Consider the following 18,793-nt stretch of genomic DNA (forward strand, 5'->3'; position numbering starts at 1 on the left):
TAATGATTATGAGTAGTACTGTAGGATTCCCCACGACATAAAACAACGTGCTAAAACACATCGCGTTGTCGAGACTTTAGTCTATTTCGATCTGACTTGATTCAACGTCATGCTAGGGTAATGCGGGGATCAAGTTGCTAATAAAACAAGCTCTACTCAAGTAACAACTCATCCCTGAGTAATGTTAGGACTGGGGATTGCAGTTACTTGAGCTATTGCCTTGGCTTGGGCGCGGAAAGTAACGCACGTACGTAGCGAAACCCACGTGACACACTCAATATAAACGTCTATGACAAAGAACATGTTAGATGATGCACTCGGCTTCATCTAACGTAAGGATATGCGTGCAATGTACTTTTCGAGATGACAGGAAATCGGCCGCTTAAAGGGATATCAGTGAGCAAAACATCAGCGACAGTCATAAGAAACACCAACGCAAAGGATGTCAACGGTACACTTAACAGCTTCCTTTTTCATTTCCCGAAGCCCTTTCGCAAACTTCTCCGCGGCAACTATGCACGTTTGTTTGGCGACAACGCCATCAAATTAAAACAAAATAATCGCCGCAGTACTCAGAATTATGGCAGATATGATTTCACATGCATTTCCATTGATCGCTTCAACATGACGATAACATACCTTGGGAGATTCTGGTGCGTCCCCCTTGCACTGCGCTTTTTCAGCGCCGGTGAGCAGCTCGATTCTGTTGAACGCGGAGTCCACGATCTCCCCCCGACTGCCCTGCTCGTGCACGTCTTCCTTGCTCTGGCGCTGCATGTTGACACAGCATGAGTGACGTCATTCACTAGAGCATGGCCGGTTCGGGTCCTGACCATACATGTTCGCTACCGCTGAGCGTAAATAGGTAGGTGAAATCGCACTGAATGCGTCATTTTCGAGGGCCGCGGCAGCAGTTCAAATAATCACATTCCGTGCATCGCGTGATTTACACACTGTCTATCGAAAGTGCTGACGTCGTTGCAAGTACAACAAGTACATTCACTGACGTTGCCAGATCTTCATTAAGATTCAACTTTGTAATGCGTGCTTTGATTTTGGAACGCGAAACGAATAACCCATCTTGAGATTTCAAGGATTAGAATATAAAATTTTAAAAACAATATCTTAATATTTATGAGACATTTCTAAATAGACGCATTGAAATACATGCATATGTATACACACATAGGCACACACATGAATGTATATCTATATATTTTCATACGAGTAGAATATATAAGTAACTCACAGTAGTAAACATAGGAGTAACCACAACGGCACTCTCACGACGCCTGACAATGCACTTACGTGACAGGGCACCTCTGGAGGACATGTGACACGGACATGACAGAACATTGACACGGCAACAGCTGACGGGTAACACTGATATTATTCAGTTTGTAATGACAGAAGACGCCTTTAAATTTGGAAACGTATATTCATTAACGAACTTTCTCCAGCCATAAACAGACAAACGGATTGCTGCATGAACGTTGAGTTATTACGTGGTGGGTGGTAAGTACTATAAATGCGATTGTGGAAAGGTATTCGTGCCTTAGCATTGTTTTCGAGAGCTTATCTCATTGTCGGAGAAGACTGAATGGTACAAGAGATCACTTTCGGGTTTTAAAGGATGAAAATCATGCATTCCGATTGGAAAACCTGTTTTGGCACCAGACCAAACCGCACCGTACGAAAAAATGTTTTCCAAAAGTAACGCACAATTTTTATCCTTTAAGCTCAAAGCACAATTCTTGGGCCATACAGTCTTCTCCGACGATGAGACAAGATCTCGAAGCGTAAGAATGCAATAATTGACGAATATATAACTATTTTTGCTCTAACCAACTTTGATCTAAACGATAACGCAAAGTAAAAAACCCGGAAACTCCAACGATGCATAAACAGCTCGTCAATGCTGAGTGAGCGGTCCTTTTAATTGTAATAATATATATATATATATATATATATATATATATAACTTGATCAGCTGCTCCTGAAGGAGCCATACACAAGCACAGGCGAGCAACGTGATAGGATGTAACATGCAACATGACCAGTTTTTGGACATCAAGGGCAGGGCCGCACGGCACAGCATCCGGGACAGCGCAAAACAGTACAGTGTAAGACAGGGCACCGAACAGAGGACAGGACAGCGGGCAGGGAGGACACAGCGATTAGTGTAGCGAGGGCAGCACAGCGAACAGGACAGATGACGGCACAGAGGGCAGTACAGGGCAGAAGATCGGAGCAGGAGACAGAGGGGATGGGGGGGGGGGGGGCGGGGGGGGGGGATAGAAAGCAGATCGGAGGGCTGTGTACTGTAGGTCAGGGCAGGGGTTGACTGGGTAAGGTAGAGAATGGAACGGAACAGAGAAGCAGCCAGGTCGGAGAAAGGGCGGATGGAGAGCAAAGAGAAGGCCAAAGGACCACGTGGGACGGAGGGCAGGGCAGTGGGCAGAGAACAAAGGGCAGGAAGTTAAAGACATAACAGAACAGGTGAACGAACAGAGGACTTGATCATACCAGACCAGTTCTGTTCTGTCCTACCAACGAGCGATCCAGGCCTGCCCCGTCTTGTACCGCACGGAACGAGATAGGACAACTTTGAACTTGTCTCATTTTGCTCTGTTCTTTCGCTCGCACTGCCTCATGTCTCCTTTCTCGCGCTCTTTTGTCTGTCATATGCTCAGTTCCGTCCTGTGTCCTGCCTTTTGATCTATCATTCGGCTAATCTATGACGTGCCTGTCCTATCCTGTCTGCCTCGTTCTTTGTTTCGCCGTCTGTTATATCTTCTGCTTTCTGTTTGCTGTGCGTATTGTGCTGTCCTGTTCAGTCTCGCCTTCGAAACTGTAGCGCTGATCGTTTTGTTCTTGTTATTTTGTGAACTTATATTGCGCTAAGCCATGTCGCTTCGTTTAGTGTAACAATTTTTGGAAATGCCAGAGGTACATAAACAGCGGAGTGTCCATTTTTGTTCTTTCAAGGAAATTTCCGCAACAACTCAAAATGTTGGACTGTGAGGTTGAAATAATGTTACGTTTGAAATATACCGGCTCACTTTTCTCCTGGCAAAGGGACCATGAAGAATTCAGGCATAAGATTTATGTCCATGTTGCAATATTCAAGAACACATAGAAACGCAGCAAGAAATTCCATGCAATGTGATATACACAGCCCCCTGAAATAACGAAAGTAAAAAACGCCATCAGCCAATGCACGCAAGCTCCAATGCACGCAAGCTTTCACCAAAGCACCTGTAATGCGCAAACGATACGATACTTTCACAGCTTCGTAAAACTTTGCTTTGTGTAAAATCTGATTGATTCTGGTTGTGTTCACGAATATTTCTGTAACACGCGTATTTCTAATCACAAATTTTTGCATGCATATTCATGCACCAATGTTGCAACGAAGGATGGGAAACAATACACTGAAGTTGCGATGGTGTCATCTTTTACAAACATCACAAAAATCTTGTTCGCGACAGATCCCTCGTGAAATCACAGTAAAGGGGTGGTGAAAGTATCGCCTATCACATAACACTAATATCGATATCGTATCGCATATAGTACCGTAGAGTATTCTGCTTTAGCCACTTGCAACGGCGTGGATTTCGTACTGCAGGATATGACGTTCTGATGCTATGTCGTGCTATTGCTTAACGGTTGAGCGTCCTCCAATCAAAGGAGGGAAGAGGGGATGTAAGGTCGGATGCCAGGGACCGACTGGGTGTGCTGCGGCCAGTGACCTTCTGACCTCGGGTCGGCCATTCGTGGTCGGTGGTGGTTGCTGTCTGCGTGGGGTCGATGTTGGCGCGCTAGCAGGGCATTGAAGCGAGGGGGCAGGCACGGCCCTGACTGTATCGCGTCTGTTAGCCCATACCGCCTAGCAAAGCAGCAGGGCTTCCAAACGCATCACCTCCTCAACTGGGACCTACATGCACTCGCCCATCCATTAGTGTGTGCCTCAGATGCAGCCTTTCCTCCAGTCCGTGGTGCCTACCTGCACGTGCACTACGCGCTCCTGGTGCTGGGCCGAGTCCAGGTCCGAGCGGCGGATCTCCGCGGCGAATCTGAAGCGCCCGATGACGTCATAGGTGTGGTTGACAGTGAGCTGGACCGCCTGGGCCAGGTCGGCGCGCAGAAAGGCGCGGCTTCCCGTGGGGCCGGCAGTGTGCAGAGGGTCAGCCCGGTCACTGGACGAGCCCCAGTCCGAGCATAGCGGGTCGGCTTCTGGAGAAGAAAAAACCGAGGTCAGCATTATTGCACTTCCGTTACCGACTTTGTTGTTCTTATTTGAGGCTCTACACAAAAATTGTGCGAAAAGGTACAACGTCGTCAAGTGATATAGATGTGACAATAGCTTCCAACCTCATACTTTGTATATATATATATATATATATATATATATATATATATATATATATACAACCTGTTAAGTATCTACTTGTATTGCATTAGATATTGCATTACATTTTGTTGCAAAGCACTTAAGTGTGATGAAGGGCGAACGATAGGGAATGTTCTTTCAGCATCACTTCCTATTGTGCAACTGCTTTACCAGTCATTCAACAGTGAATGCTTTTGCAGCTGAAAAGTCCGTCATTCACCTACTTTTTTATAGCAATTACCTCCGGGATGAAACGCTCTGCAAAGAGAACGTTTTGGCGATGGAAGTTGTAGAGCATCCACCCGGGTTTTAAACGGAATTAGTCCATTTCATTTTGGTGAAAGGACAGTTTCATTTTAATGCTGCCCTTCTTACTCAAACAGTCTTTTATGCCAGTAACAGGGTAATCATAGCCATAAAACGAACCTCAGCAAGTTATGTTTTGTGCGATCTTTAGACTTCTGCATAATTTTTTATAACATTTCAGCAAAAATGTTGTGGGATCCAAATCAGCATGGGGAGGGGGGGGGGGGGCAGAGCCACACAGAACGCATACAGATCGACTCCCTCGGCGAAACGCAACCCTAACGTGGATAGCTGGTGTTACCTCTGCGTCATAACATAAGCGCAGTATGCAAGACCTATGAACGAATCAACGATAAGGGTGAGACAAGACGGCAAAGTTAGGTTGAAATGTTGAAAACATAACCGACAAAGCAAAACATGCCAATCAAGCACGAGTCACGCAGTCTCCATTTTTGTGATCACACAGTATTAGACTTCACCAGCTATCCACACGTCGTGTCACATCGCCCCAAGGTTATGTCGAAAGGTCGGATACAATAACAGCTTACCATCTGTCAGTGGGCTTGTCGCCAGTGTGACGTGGCTCACACGGTATCCCAACACGTCACCAGCCTGCACCTGCAGTGGCTCTGTTTTTACGTAGTTGTAACCTTCTTTAACTGTGATTTCAATCGACTCCACCACGCTGAACACACTGGATCTCTTCGGTAGACGGCCACATATCTGAAATACCCACGCACATGGCACGCGCGAGTGGGTCTGCAAATGCAGCAGGAACATACCAAACAAGTCATTTGGTAGGGGTCACAAGGACGATTCCAAGCCAACTCAACCAATCGATGTCACCCGACCCCTGGGATTTGGGGCGGGATCTTGTCTTCATGTTTTTCTCTGTCTCTGAACACGATCCTGAGAAAGTCAGAGCAGTCAAAACAATGGTTTTCAAGTTGCAGACTTTTTATTTATCATTTTTATGTTTTGAAAAATGAGATTTTTAAACGACCTTATCATGGTAAGCGTGCATCACAGACCAAAAATTCAACAACCAGGCGGCAGATCATACGTATGGTTGCTTTAAATCAGCGATATGTTCCAAAACATGACACATGCATGCATAAATTCTTCGTTAAATTTTTTGAAATATTTTCATAAGAAACATGCCAGCATATATTTGAACCTATGCATTATTTTTTACTTCTGTTTTTACCTTGCATTTCAAGAAACGCGCAACGGGAATTTGCAACGCGACCAAATCATCCAGCGAGCACTAAATCGGTCCTTCCGCGCGAAGCAGTAAATCGTCGTTCTCCGATCCCCCTGCCCCCCCCCCCCCTTCCCTCAATGCCGGGCATCTGACGCGAGGCGGCACACAGAGGGAAGGGGAGGGGCAGTCCATCGCGACCGACACTATGGAGCGTTTGTGGTGAAAACAAACACTGGTGGTGCGTCTGGGTGTTTAAGGAGACCGCGATATGCGCTGCTTATGTCATATGTACTGTCTAGATAACGCGAGTTCACAACGGATATCGTTCAGCACACCGCGATACACGCCTACGTACAACCTGCCGAAAAGAATATTGCAGCTTTTGACATTCGAATGTAAAGTAGGTTGAGGACCCTGCTGAATGCGGAACCAGATCAGGAGATGCACAGATAATCTCGGCCTTCGATGTGATGCTGCGACCGTGCGTCGGATCGGTGAGGCAATGTCAGCACCCATTGGAAATTACCGTCGTCTTCAATGTTTTTGCACTAAGACGAGCATTTCCGCGGCGGCCGTCTATGCGCGTGTTCTGAACACTTTGAAAGATCGGCTGCACGAAGGTTCATGCACTCCCAGATGTTTGTCGCTCATTGTCTTGTAAATGTAGTAGTCCCTAGTTTTCTTAATGGTGCACGCCTCAGCAAATCTGCTGCTCAAGAACTTAATGGTTCAGTCGACCTCTTCTGATGGTACTTAAATCAAGAATATTCAAAACGTGGAATGAGGTGATATGAAAATCATGCCCAGTGTCTGCATCAAGCTTAATACCAAGTTTGATACGAATGTAAGCATGTGCAATATTCGAATAAGATTACGTCTTTAGAAACTACTGAATTATTGTGATTCCAGGGCCGGTTGAATAGATCTAGGTCCATCACGAAGGACCGGGAGGTCGACGTAGACCAATAACAACAGCACCTCCCCCTCCCCGCGCCTCCCGCAACTGAAAAATGAAAGGCGCGCCCAGGGCATTCCCCCTCGCTCCCGTGCAGGCCCGCATTTGGTGTAGGGTTCATAAATACAAAACACGTTGCAGAGATTCTAGACCAATAACAAAGTAACCCAACTACCAGTCTACTTTAATTCTACTGGTTAAAATAGGATGGCCAATACTTAACTATCTCCGTACACCACTCGACGGGATAGTGATGCTTAGTTATTGTTAACGTTACGCGGTTGGCTATTTACACAAAATGATTGATTTCAGGCCTGGCCCTGCGCTTGGTAAAGAGGTGCTGTTACCGATAAGAGGCGAGATTCAGGGCGCCGACAGGATTTCTGACGCCCTCCTTAAACCAAGCGTGCGTTGCTTGTTACGAGATGGTCTATGGCTGGTTGCAGTCTGGTGGCATCATTGCGAACTGCCTAGACTGAGGGAACCCCGTGGTAGCTTGTTTCCCGCAACACGCGCGCTGGGCTTCATCAACTTTCAAGACACCGCGCAGACCGTGTTTCTTGGTGAATGCAGTTGCACTCATTGCACTCATCACGTGGTTTCTCTCTCCTCTTTGCTAAACGGATCGGCACACGTCTCCACTGTCGTGACAATGTTCCGACTTTATGATATCGCACCAAAATATCTAATTCATGATGTGGGCATGTAGCTTTCATCAAACTTTCACTAACGCCTGATCTTTGTGCCAGGACAGCACGCGAATGGTCCTCAACTGATTTCACTTTACGATTTCGAGCAAATGTTTTTTGACAACAATCATTGGGGTCGCTAAAAAAACAGTTTATTTTGGGCATTCCCTTGTAGCATCTTGACCCCCACGGGAGCACGACACGTCAGTGTCGCTCAGCCAAGTGGTTAGAATGGAGTGCATGGCCGAAGTATCGCTCCACAATCTTTGCCACGCACACTCGATCCGAATGGTCACACATATTGTAAGTAGTGCGATTAGGGTATCCAAACGTTAGTTATCTCAGCCCTACCGGGCCACGTATCAGCAACAGCCCCCCTCCCCCTCCCCCCCACGATCTGCGCGCCGACTCAGGCCACGTCAAATACACGACGCCAGGGGCAGGGACAGTTGGGGAAACAGCGGCCGATCACTGCGAGCGGGAAGACCGATTTGCCGCTCGCTGGGTGTGTTGCTAAGAGAATACCCACAATGTTTTCTTGAATTGAAGGGTGAATGTGCATGGAGGACACCGAAATCCTGCTTTTGAAAACCGTTTTGAATTGCTTGGCTTGTGATTTATAAAGGTATATATGATATATTTTGAACGTGTTGGCACATCAAATATATCCATGCTTGAGGTATATTGCCTCGCTATTGAATTTTGGGTATGTGATAAACACATTCCTAGATGCGGTTGTTCAAAAAGTGTCTCTTCAGAACATGAAAAATGAGAAAGCGTCTGTATTTCAGAAACGGCTGCTCCGTTTACTCTGATTTTCTCAAAACTGTGTTCAGAACAAGAGGAAACCCGACAGACAAAATGCCATCGAAATCCCAGATGGCCGGGTGTGAAAAGTAGTCTTTCGTTGGTTGGGATGGCACGACATGATACCATGATGGTTTAGCATGCATTTCAGCTCGAGAACCATAAACAACGAACACCCAATGGGAAAGCATAGTGCTTGATACTTATCATTGGAGCACAAGCATGAGGTTTACTAGCTCCGCAAAATTCTGGAAGTTCTTTCCCAGGCTGAAGGTTTCGCATCTTCACATATATTACGGAAATTCTGATCAAAAGGGTACCCATAACTCAGATAGGTGGTACTAAACCGGGCTCAGAAGACATTTTTCCTTTCTGTATCAAGAAACCTGTTTTCAGAATAAGCAAGACCCTTTGTGGATTCGGCAGCCCATGCTCTGGATTAGGAGGTCCTGTTTTGCGATACTGGTTCGAGAGGCACTCTGTATGAATAAGGGGGCCCCTGTTCTGGGAGACGCCCAACATACACACATAAGAAAGCCCCTGCTTTGAAACTGGAGGTCCGTTTGATTTATCAGAAAGCCGCTTCTCCGGATCAGGATATCCTGCTTTGGGATAATAACACAGTTTTCTGGTTTTGGAAGCCACCTTTGTTGATCGCAATAACCCTGTTCTAGATCAGCGGACTCTTTATGCATCAGGAGGCCTTTTTCTGGAACAGGAGGCTGTGCTATGCGATGACGAAGCCCTTTGCTGGATCGAAAAGCCCTGTATTAATCGAAATGTCCATGTTTGGATTTTCAAACCGTCGACGTATAATCACAAGGGATATCGATAGTGTAGCAATGTGACAAAGGAGTGCAATGATTCCGGTGTCTCCCCTAATGTGTCTCCGGTGCCTCCGGTGCCACATTTCAGGAGACGCCTGTGATGAGACCCCATCTTGTCCAGGGCCCCCTTGGAAACTTCGGCCCCCTTCTCGAGATTTGTGGCGCCACCCAAGTCCAAAACACACCGCTGGAATCGGAGTGCATGCCTGGAGTTCAGGTGCCGTCTGACTCAGAAGGTGTTAAAGGCTCACCTTGTTCTCGCATGCAGCATGCTGAAACATCCATAAATGGCGCTCTTGGCACGGCCCACGCTCGGAGACTCCTTCTGGTCGAAGAACGAGCACTTGCAACGGGCCCCGCCCCAAGGAAAACGCTTCTAATCCCATCAAGTAGGCTGGTGACGACACGGGAGCCCAGGGCATGAAGACGAGGGAGGCTGGAATGTCATCCTTCCGAGGAGCGTCAGCGGCGGTGTCGTCGGGTGTCAGGGTCATAAACTCGTCGAACGCCGTACTATTGACCGATGTCTCCAGCCCGTATGTTGTGACGGCCATGCTGCGGTGATCCCGTTCGGGCTCGTAGATAATGCTGAAAGTGAAGTCTGAGTGCTGAGTCTCTGCGCTGAGCGCCAGAGGAGACGGAGTTCCGATGGAGAACATCAAGGGATCTGAAATAGTCATCAACAGCGAAACCATGGCGGCTGGTACACAACGAAATACTTGTTCATCATGAAGAAGTTGAAAGTAAGAAGTACCTTATATAATCTTACGAACAATGCGTAGCAAATATATGTGTGGTTTCAGACGCATATACTGCACATGCTTATGGCTTTTTCATTTTTGCAAACCTTCGAGCCATGTCAATGCCAATGCATCTGCCGACACATACTTCTCATTGAAGCCTGGCGTCTCACCAGGTAGTCGACAGGTCTCGGGTGGACTGCTGTCACCTCCATCCAGGGTAAGGCTCATGCCAGAGCCGCGGTACACCCTCACGGTGCAGACAAACTGCTGGCCCGGCTCGACCACCAGTGGGCACTCGAGGTCAAACGGCGACACCGGCTCCCGCACGTCGACAGGAAAGCTCCGGCGGGTGGGCTGCTGACACGCGCCGCTAGTTACACGGGGAATCCACCGGACAAATAATAAATATTCCCTCGGGTTTGGTTTGCATCAAACGTCGAATTCCCGGCACCCTTTATTTATTTATCGTATGATGGAGTTTTCGCGCGCTTCAGCACCAAAGACCGTCTGGACGGAGCAATGTGAGGCGCCCCTGAATTCGAGATGGCCCTCTAAGTCCGTTTGGGCCATGTTGGCGTGCGGTGTGCCGCCAGTGATAAGTCTGTGAAAGCGATTTCGGTAAATCGTGCGTGGTTACTGTGAAGGCCCCGCTTGGACCATGGTCCACATCGATTGATTACAGATGTGTTTCACGATACATGGAAATGCATTTTTTTTAGCCATTCTCTGCCAAAACGTTGCCTAAGCCTGACCTTGTTTCTGCCTCTGTGGTCTTTGTGTGTGTGGGGGGGGGGGACACTTACTTCAGTAACGTCGGCCCGGTCGGTTGACAAATCGTCGATGGTAACGTAGCGGCCCTCTGCATGGGCCTGTGTCGAGGGTGACTTCTTCGCGTCAGAAGGCAGCGTGAATCCTCCCCCGTTGTCAAAGCTGACGAAAGAAAGTCCAAATTTCAAAATCTCTGAAATTTCACCATTTTTTTTATTGGATTATGTTATATTGTACTGTGCACTTTTCAACGTGCAGTAGTGCTCATTAAAATTCATGGCTATTCTTGAGCACGAATCGACAACACAAAGAGGTTGGCAGGAAACACAAGCATTCAAAACACTAATGCAACCTTAAGTGCACTCAGAATGGCAGAGGAAATAGATGCATCTTACCTTGGCACATCCGAATCATTCTATATGTGACTGAGATGTTGTTGAAGCCCTTTAAATGTCACCACCAAACGACATCTAATCCCAATTGCAGTGGGATAATGCAGCAATGATTAAATGTAGCTGCGGAACGATATCCGAATGCCCGTCTGCTCCACTCCGTGTGGACTCGAGATAGACTAAGCTTCGTGTTCTGCCGCCTATTACGTTCCCTCTCCTGGCCTGTGTTGTCAAAGTTCCACTATGACTCTGGCTCTCCAATTGTCAAAATCTCGCTGTGGCTCTGGCTCTCAGATGGTCAAAGTCCCGTCATGGCTCTGACTCTCAGGTTGTCGAAACTCGACTATGGCTCTGAGCTTTCCGGTCGTCACAATTTGTTTCAGCGGACACAGCACATGGCAGTCGGACAGTGACGGACAGGCATTTACTTCAGCATGCGGAGGGTATAGCTGACGTCATATTTCGCCGTCCCGTGATGACCCGCGCACTGAGGTGGACTACGTTTTAAATGCGTCGCATGAACTCGACGTTACAATTACCATAGATGCTAATGCAGAATCACACTGCTGAAAGCACCAGAGCGCTAGCTATTGTAGAAAGCACTTCTTATGTCTTAACATCTGTCACGAATATTTGTTCAAAGAAACTTACCTTTAAATGCAATGCTCCACATTTGAAGGTGTCAAAGCAAGCAACAGATGTAATCAAATAAGCACACTCATAAGTGCTGACATACTTTTGAGCGGAAAAGACTGTCCTACACAACACAATTTCTCTATTTAGCAAATATTTAGTAAATATGTTATTGTTTGAATGCCTCATCGCGCCTTGCACAACATTGATTGAAAGTCCTCTGACGGCCTTTACATCTGAAAATAGTGTTCATGAACGCCATATATGCACGACTCGGCAATTATATTCTTCTTGGCCCTGATCACCGCATGGCTGGTGGAATGGCAGGACTTGTATGACATTATCATGGTGTCATGGGTGACCTTGAAATAGTCTCCCTCTTCTGAAATAGTCTGCACCTCTTCGTGGGCGTGTAGCTCAGAGACTAGAGGGGCTTAGGTCTTACGAAGGGCAGGGCCGTGGACTGCACCGAATGACCTTCAGTATTACTATTTCAGTTTAAACCTCCATTAAAATGTGGAACAGTCTCTCTAGGTAGATATGCAGGAATCTGAAATGTGCCTGTCTTCAAGGCGTGGTCGTAGCGTCCCCAAGATGCACGGCCACAGTCGTGTATTTGTTCACGTTTGTGCCCCAGACCTGACAGCTACCTGCACATGACGCTTCTTGGCGCCGCAGAGCTGTCGGTGCCAGTGATGTCCGCGTCTGTCACGGACAGGTCCGATGGCTCGGCTGCCAACTTCACTCCAGTGATGCTCGTCTGTGGAGAAACAATCTGAGGCCAGGGCAGTGCAGGTTAGGCGTTCCATTACAGACCATCATGTGACGATCCATGACAGACGATCATGTGGTTATCCATGACAGACGATCATGTGACGATCCATGACAGACGATCATGTGGCGATCCATGACAGGCGATCATATGACGATCCCTGGCAGAAATTCAGACCCGTCCGATACCGGTGCCGGTAGCAGCGCACGCGAGAGAGGAGCGTATTTTCGCATTAAGCAGGGAAACATATTCCGTATATGTGAGAGAAATAAGTCGTACAAAGTCCAAGCGGCCCAAGCCATCAAAACATGCCGCAAAGCACGAGCAACGATGAAAAGAGCCTCTCCACACAAAGGGGACCGCGCCAATTGCCGCTAAAGCTCAAAGGCTAAAAAAAACTGAGCAGGACGCAGATGCAGTATCGAGACGGGAGCCGATTCCCACGTGGTTGGAGGCGTGCAACACGGACACTAAAGGCGGCGGTTCCTGGCGCAGCCGCGAACTCAAACTAAATGACATTTAAGCGAGGCCTGAGCGCGTGGAGCAGCGCTGCACGGGCAATGCGTCCGGGTGATCCGTCAGTGTTGAACGGCTTACAAATGTGAAACTGAGAACCACTTAAAGTTGTTGGGAAACGATGTAACGTAACGATCTAACGTCACATCAGGGGTGGCAGCACGCGGGCGCCAACGGTGTCACCTCTTCATGCAGCGGGGCGAGCTGAATCACTTCCAATTTGTCACTCGAGCCTAGCCTGCACTCATGTTCACAGGTCATCATATACGCAGCAGTTTCTTGGATCATAGCAAATGTGCAGCGAACCTCGCTCCCTGTGGTAAAGACGTTGGCGTGTTTGAGGGACGTGCTGCCACAGCGGGCTGCAGAGGCTTGGACGTCCATCGGGGCGGGGCAGACGGCGTCGGACACCCGCTGCAGGCCTGCAAACATACCGGTTCGTGTTCACCTCATGACATTTCGATGCAACCTCGAACGGTTGTAGAAACAAACAACGACTCTGAAGATTGAGCGTGCTAATTTTTTTAGCATTTAATGAAAACGCTTACGGAGTTGTTTCGGATAAACAACTCCAATCACTGAATTCCTGTCATGCAAAATTTGTTTGACTGATCGTTTAGCATCAACAAATTGTCTGTCCCCACCCACAGCTGTGGCCGTGGCCCATGGCTATGGCAATGACTGCAGCAGTGGTTGCGGCTGTGGATGTGCCAACAGCTAGGACCATGGCTCCGACTGTAGCCGGCGATACACGCCAACTCACGCAGCAGCGAGCTGCAGAAGTAGACGCGGCCCAGTTTCGGACCCGCACACCGCGCACGAACTGGCCAGCGGACCGAACTGGAGCCGCTGGCCCGAACCGCGCACGAACTGGTCAGCGGACCGAACTGGAGCCGCTGACACGAACCGCGCACGAACGCCAGGGTCTGGCATCGGGGCTGGCAGACCACAGGTGTCAGATGCTGCCGATGCACGTCTACGTAGTTTCCATGATCAATGTCTTTCTGCTTCGATGTTGCTCGCTTCTGTTGTTGCCCGAGGTTTTATTTTAGCGTTCTAATTTCATCTGGGCTAGCTTCAAGGCGCATAGTGCCCGTTCAGTGTGATCTTTCAAGATTGCCGAAGGCCTGAAGTTGAAGGGAGTGTTTCGCATTTGAAAATATTGAAGCAAGCATCAGATATCATGAAACAAGCTCACTTACAACTATTAGTACAATTTTTAAGTGTAAAAGACTGCTTTAGTCAGCACAGTTCTCTGCTTAGTAGATATGATCCTTAATGTGTCTTAGTTTGAAAACGTTATCGTACCTTGCACAACAATGATGCGAGCTAATTGACGGACGTTGTAGCTGGAAATCGCGTCCACGAGCCCAGATGTGAACGCCGTGACAACAATAGTTTTCCTAGCCTTGATCACCACCTTGCTTATGGAATGGCAGGATTTAATGACGTTGGTATGACGTCATGAATGCCAAGGTGACCGAGATAGTCTCCGCGATATGCCTTTCCCACTTTCGCGGGCGTATAACTCAGAAATTAGAGGGGGTTAGATCTCAAGCAGGGCAAGATTGTTAATAGCACCGAAAGATCTTCAAGATGGCTATTTCAGTTCAAAACCGCATATCAACATGAACTCTCTTCCTCTCACTTCCTTAAATGACTTCTCTACTGCAGTGTTAATAGAGCTATAAGTTGTATAGCGCATTAAGAATATCAGGAATTCCAGCAAACACATTTTCAGACAAGGACGTTGTTTTGCCACTTTAGCGGTCACTCTATGTTGAAACAAATAGAACTCAAGATTGAAGACCTTAAAGAATCGTGACCACTTGTACGCGGAAACGGACGTGAGCACCAGCGCAATTATATGGTATTGTTTCAGTCGAGCCGGTGCGGTCCCATTTAGCCACGACCCTGGCCGACGAATGCTCGTTGATATGCTTGAATGTCAGCCGTGAAAGGGCCGTCAGTGTCAGTTGTGTGATCGTTGATGGGGCGGCGAATGAGCGTGTCATTTTGCGGCGGCGAAAACGGACAAATTTACAATGACGAACATCTTGGACAATTGCTATAAAAACATTATGAAATGCGCACACACTTCGGTTGGATGTGGGTCACCGTGATCTGGACTTGACGTATGCGTCAATTTGACGGCTCCAGCTTGCTCAGGCTAGGCGCCAGCGTGCTTACGAGTTTATTTTCGAGAAAAAAGCCTCGCTTTTCGCTTCCTGACCGATTTCTGGCGTTGTTGTGGCTGATGGTGTACATTATGGGTCCTTTATAGATTGTACATGTATATGCACGGTACAGTCGGTCTCACGTCGTTATATTATGTGTTATCATACCGTTATCGTCGTCGTATGAAGCAATCTTGCACGTGTAAAATATCGCTTTGGACAACAAAATTTCACTTCTTATTGAATACGTCTCTCAATACGCCATTGTTTGGTTGCGTCATAGAAACTCTGTATGACGTCAGAGCCGCTGGCAGGCTAGCCGCGTCAGAACTGCCAATGAAGCGGACGAATTCACTCACTCGTGGTACTTCAAATTGCCAACTGGGGTGGGGGGTGGGGGATGAAATGGGGATATTTGTTAAGGCGTGTGTGCTTAACCCGTGTATCGTTACGTGCTAGTATTTTGGCCATTCCTCGTGACATTCTTGTATATTTGTCCGCGGTTTTATGCTGTAAGCTTAAATTCACATCCTAGGTTATGGCATCATTCTTAAATCGTTTAAAGAGAATGTTTCACATTTAAAGATATCAAAGCAAGCGTGGGATATGATGAAACCAGCTCAATTAGAGCTACTGGTGTACTTTTGAAGTGGAAAGGGCTGCTCTAGACAGCACAATTCTCTGTTAAATAAATGTGCTTCTCAACGCGTCATGGTTTGATTACGTCATCGTACCTAGAACAACATTAATTGAGAGCCAATGAACGACCGTTATACCTTAGAATTGCGGTCACGAACCCCAGATATGGACGTCTCGACCATCACATTTTTCTTGACTTTAATCGCCGCATAGCTCATGGAACGACAGGGTTTAAATGACGTTATTATGACGTCATGAATGCCAGAGTGACTTTAAAACACTCTCCCCGATATATCTACCTCCATTTTGGCAAGCTTGTAGCTATGGAACTAGACGGGCTTAGGTATTAAAAGGAGCAGGATTGTGAACAGCACCGAAAGGTCTTCAAGATGTCTATTTCAGTTCAAAAATTCATAAGAATGTGGAACACTCCCTTTGATTTCCAGTCTTATTTCCGTCATCTTTCATACCGCTGCCCAAACTCCTGTAGTATGTAATACAAAATGTGATTCGTGTTTCAAACTCGCACTCACCGCATTAAGTTGGTTCATAGCCAACGTGCGTCCGTTGATGCCACAGATCGTGATGACGTACACCAGACACGAACAATTCAATGATCGTATTTTCCCTGACACTGAACACTACATGGCCAGTGAGGTGGCGACACTCGGGTGAAGTTACTATGGAGCCATGCATGCCTCTGTGCCCTTGAAATAGTCTGCACAAAATAGTCTGCAAAGTTCGCGAGGGCCCAAGTCGGAAACAAGGCAGTTTTAAGCCTTAAAAGGGCATCACCATTAACTAAGCTACCTAAGCTACTGAGATCACCGATCATATCTCGAAAGTCGAAGAATTCACGGCGTGCCATGCATGAAAACTGTGACTCGGTGCCCCGTGTGAGTTTGGCTCCTCTCCACACTCTTGACTCTTAACTAGTCACTAGTCCACGCGTTACGTCACTGGTATATGCCTGTTGTGTAAATGCAGACAGCCAATGGATCGGCGCAATGTAATTAAGCGATCTTCTTTTTAATGCCGGTGTTCCGTACAAATTTGCCTTTACACGGTTTCCTTTTTTGTGAAATGTCGGCTTTGCTGTCCTGTCTCTGAGCTTCTGTTTTATCTCCATTTCTCGGTCCCCTGTCGAGTTTCCCCTGTAGATTTATGTTTTGTTCAGTTTACCGTCCCTGCGACCCAAACCCTACGGCCAGCCCGGAAACTGTGCCACATGTATCGTGTTCTGTGCGGGGCCGCGCCGCCCGGTAACCGGGCAGTCGTCTCGCGAGCGCTGCCAGGGAGAGGAAGCGTATGTCCTCTTCCTGGCCCGAAACCCAAACCTCAAAATAAAGCATCAGCCGACGGATGCGTGTTGACGAACGATCGAACGATACCGAATAGCCGGGTTCATCGAAACTGGGATGGTCTAATTCAGTTCACAGCTCTGTGAAAACCAGGTTCTTAACTTGTAAATTCTAACATATCAAGGGCTAGCAGGACAAGGGTTAGAGCTAAAAAGAGCTATCAACATGGACTAGTAAGAAAGGTACGCTGTAAAGCGGTTTCACTATCAACTTTCTTCACTGGAGTCTGTTTCCATCCACCGTGATCGCGGAATTGGACTTATGTTACTTTGCGTATGGGTTCGGTATGAATGTCATCCGCATAAATCAGCCTTCGCGAGTGGCACAGCGGGCGGCACAAGCATTTAAGAGACGGGGATTGGTGTAAATTTCAATATGTGCGCCACTAAGCCACCTGCCACGTCGCTGGTATATATCTGCTGTGTATATACAGCCTTGCATCTAACTGAACATTCTAGCGATGTTTCCCAGAGCAAAAATGCTGTTCCAAAAGAGTCACCACTAAACGCATAGTGGAGGAATCAGAGCGGTAGTGGTATGTTTCGTTGAATATGCAGGATAGTTTCCTCATATTTGTATATAATGCCCCGAACAGCGCCTCAATAACTCACACCACTTATTGAGCAGGTACTTTTGCCAACTGATGTATTGATAACAACATAAAACATATTGGGGAAGGCAAGCACATGGAAATAATGGTTTTCGTAGTGGTGATCAGGGAGTCCAATGGCATTTCTCCCGCCAAAGCAGCCACTTCACGTACAAATTATAAGCTGTTCAGAATGATTCTGAGAAAACTGGCAGTTCTGACCAGACCGGACGCGTCCGATATAACTATGAGTGAAAAGCACTAAAAGGCGGCATACTTCCATTACAAATAGGCCCCAGTAAGGCTGTGCCCGCATAATCATGCTGTACCGGAAGACTCGAGAGTATTGTGGTGCAGTCTACTCAACTACTACATTGTGGTGCAACTACTCGCCCGACAGCCCAACCATTGGCATTTACATTGACCTTGCTTGTCTGCTTGACCAAGCCTTTTTACATCTAACCCAAAGATCTGGGTCGCAAATAAATCATGGTTGAGCTTGGATTGCCTCATACCAATCCGAACAGCATAACTAACTTCACACGCACTCCGAAAAGAAAGAATCACCATCCTCGAGACTATGGCTTGCCTGCCTTTTGGCAATAACTATTAAACTTACTGGCCTATATTTCGTGCACAGCATTTTGAGGGGGTGAAAAGTAAACACATGTTCAACAGCTGCAGCCCAGTTTTTCACATGGATATCACGCGGCAGCGCATGGTCACCTCTCCTCTGAACAGGGGTGATTACAGGGGCTCAAATCTCATGGGGATCTCATAACACGGAGCAGGCATTAACGGAGATCACATGAACCCTGTTCATAACTTGGTGTGACGTCGTAAGGCCTAATCTAATTGGCGTAAGGTTAAAACAACCGCTGAATCCAATTACTACAATCCAAGGACATGAAGAGAGATTGGGAATTACTGCTTGCGGAAGCAACGAGGTGAAACGCTTCACACATAATGCCATAAGTCTGGCACATTTCTGAACATCGGTTTTGCCCGCCATAATGCGTCTA

The 18,793-nt window shown here is 47.3% G+C and overlaps 1 protein-coding gene across 1 annotated transcript; it reads right to left on the reverse strand.

Annotated features, from left to right (window-relative positions):
• Positions 1-3,970: 3,970 nt before the first annotated feature.
• On the reverse strand, positions 3,971-13,341 carry LOC119089977 (uncharacterized). The gene is made up of 6 exons (XM_037212778.1): positions 13,312-13,341; positions 12,368-12,477; positions 10,728-10,854; positions 10,095-10,278; positions 9,696-9,848; positions 3,971-4,236 (listed from the first exon to the last, which is right to left on the reverse strand). Exons 2-6 carry the CDS (start codon positions 12,373-12,375, stop codon positions 3,971-3,973), a joined length of 738 nt encoding a protein of 245 aa, XP_037068673.1. The 5' UTR covers positions 12,376-12,477; positions 13,312-13,341.
• Positions 13,342-18,793: the final 5,452 nt, after the last annotated feature.

Source organism: Pollicipes pollicipes, unplaced genomic scaffold (assembly GCF_011947565.3).
Source record: "Pollicipes pollicipes isolate AB1234 unplaced genomic scaffold, Ppol_2.1 Scaffold_3087;HRSCAF=3621_pilon_pilon_pilon, whole genome shotgun sequence".
NCBI classification, from domain to species: domain Eukaryota; kingdom Metazoa; phylum Arthropoda; class Thecostraca; order Pollicipedomorpha; family Pollicipedidae; genus Pollicipes; species Pollicipes pollicipes.

Coding starts and splice junctions, on each gene's coding strand:
- LOC119089977 (XM_037212778.1), bottom strand. Junction 9,849..10,094: donor CGAGACCTGTCGACTACCTG/GTGAGACGCCAG, acceptor TGACTATTTCAG/ATCCCTTGATGTTCTCCATC. Junction 4,237..9,695: donor GCTGGAGACATCGGTCAATA/GTACGGCGTTCG, acceptor TTTCTTCTCCAG/AAGCCGACCCGCTATGCTCG.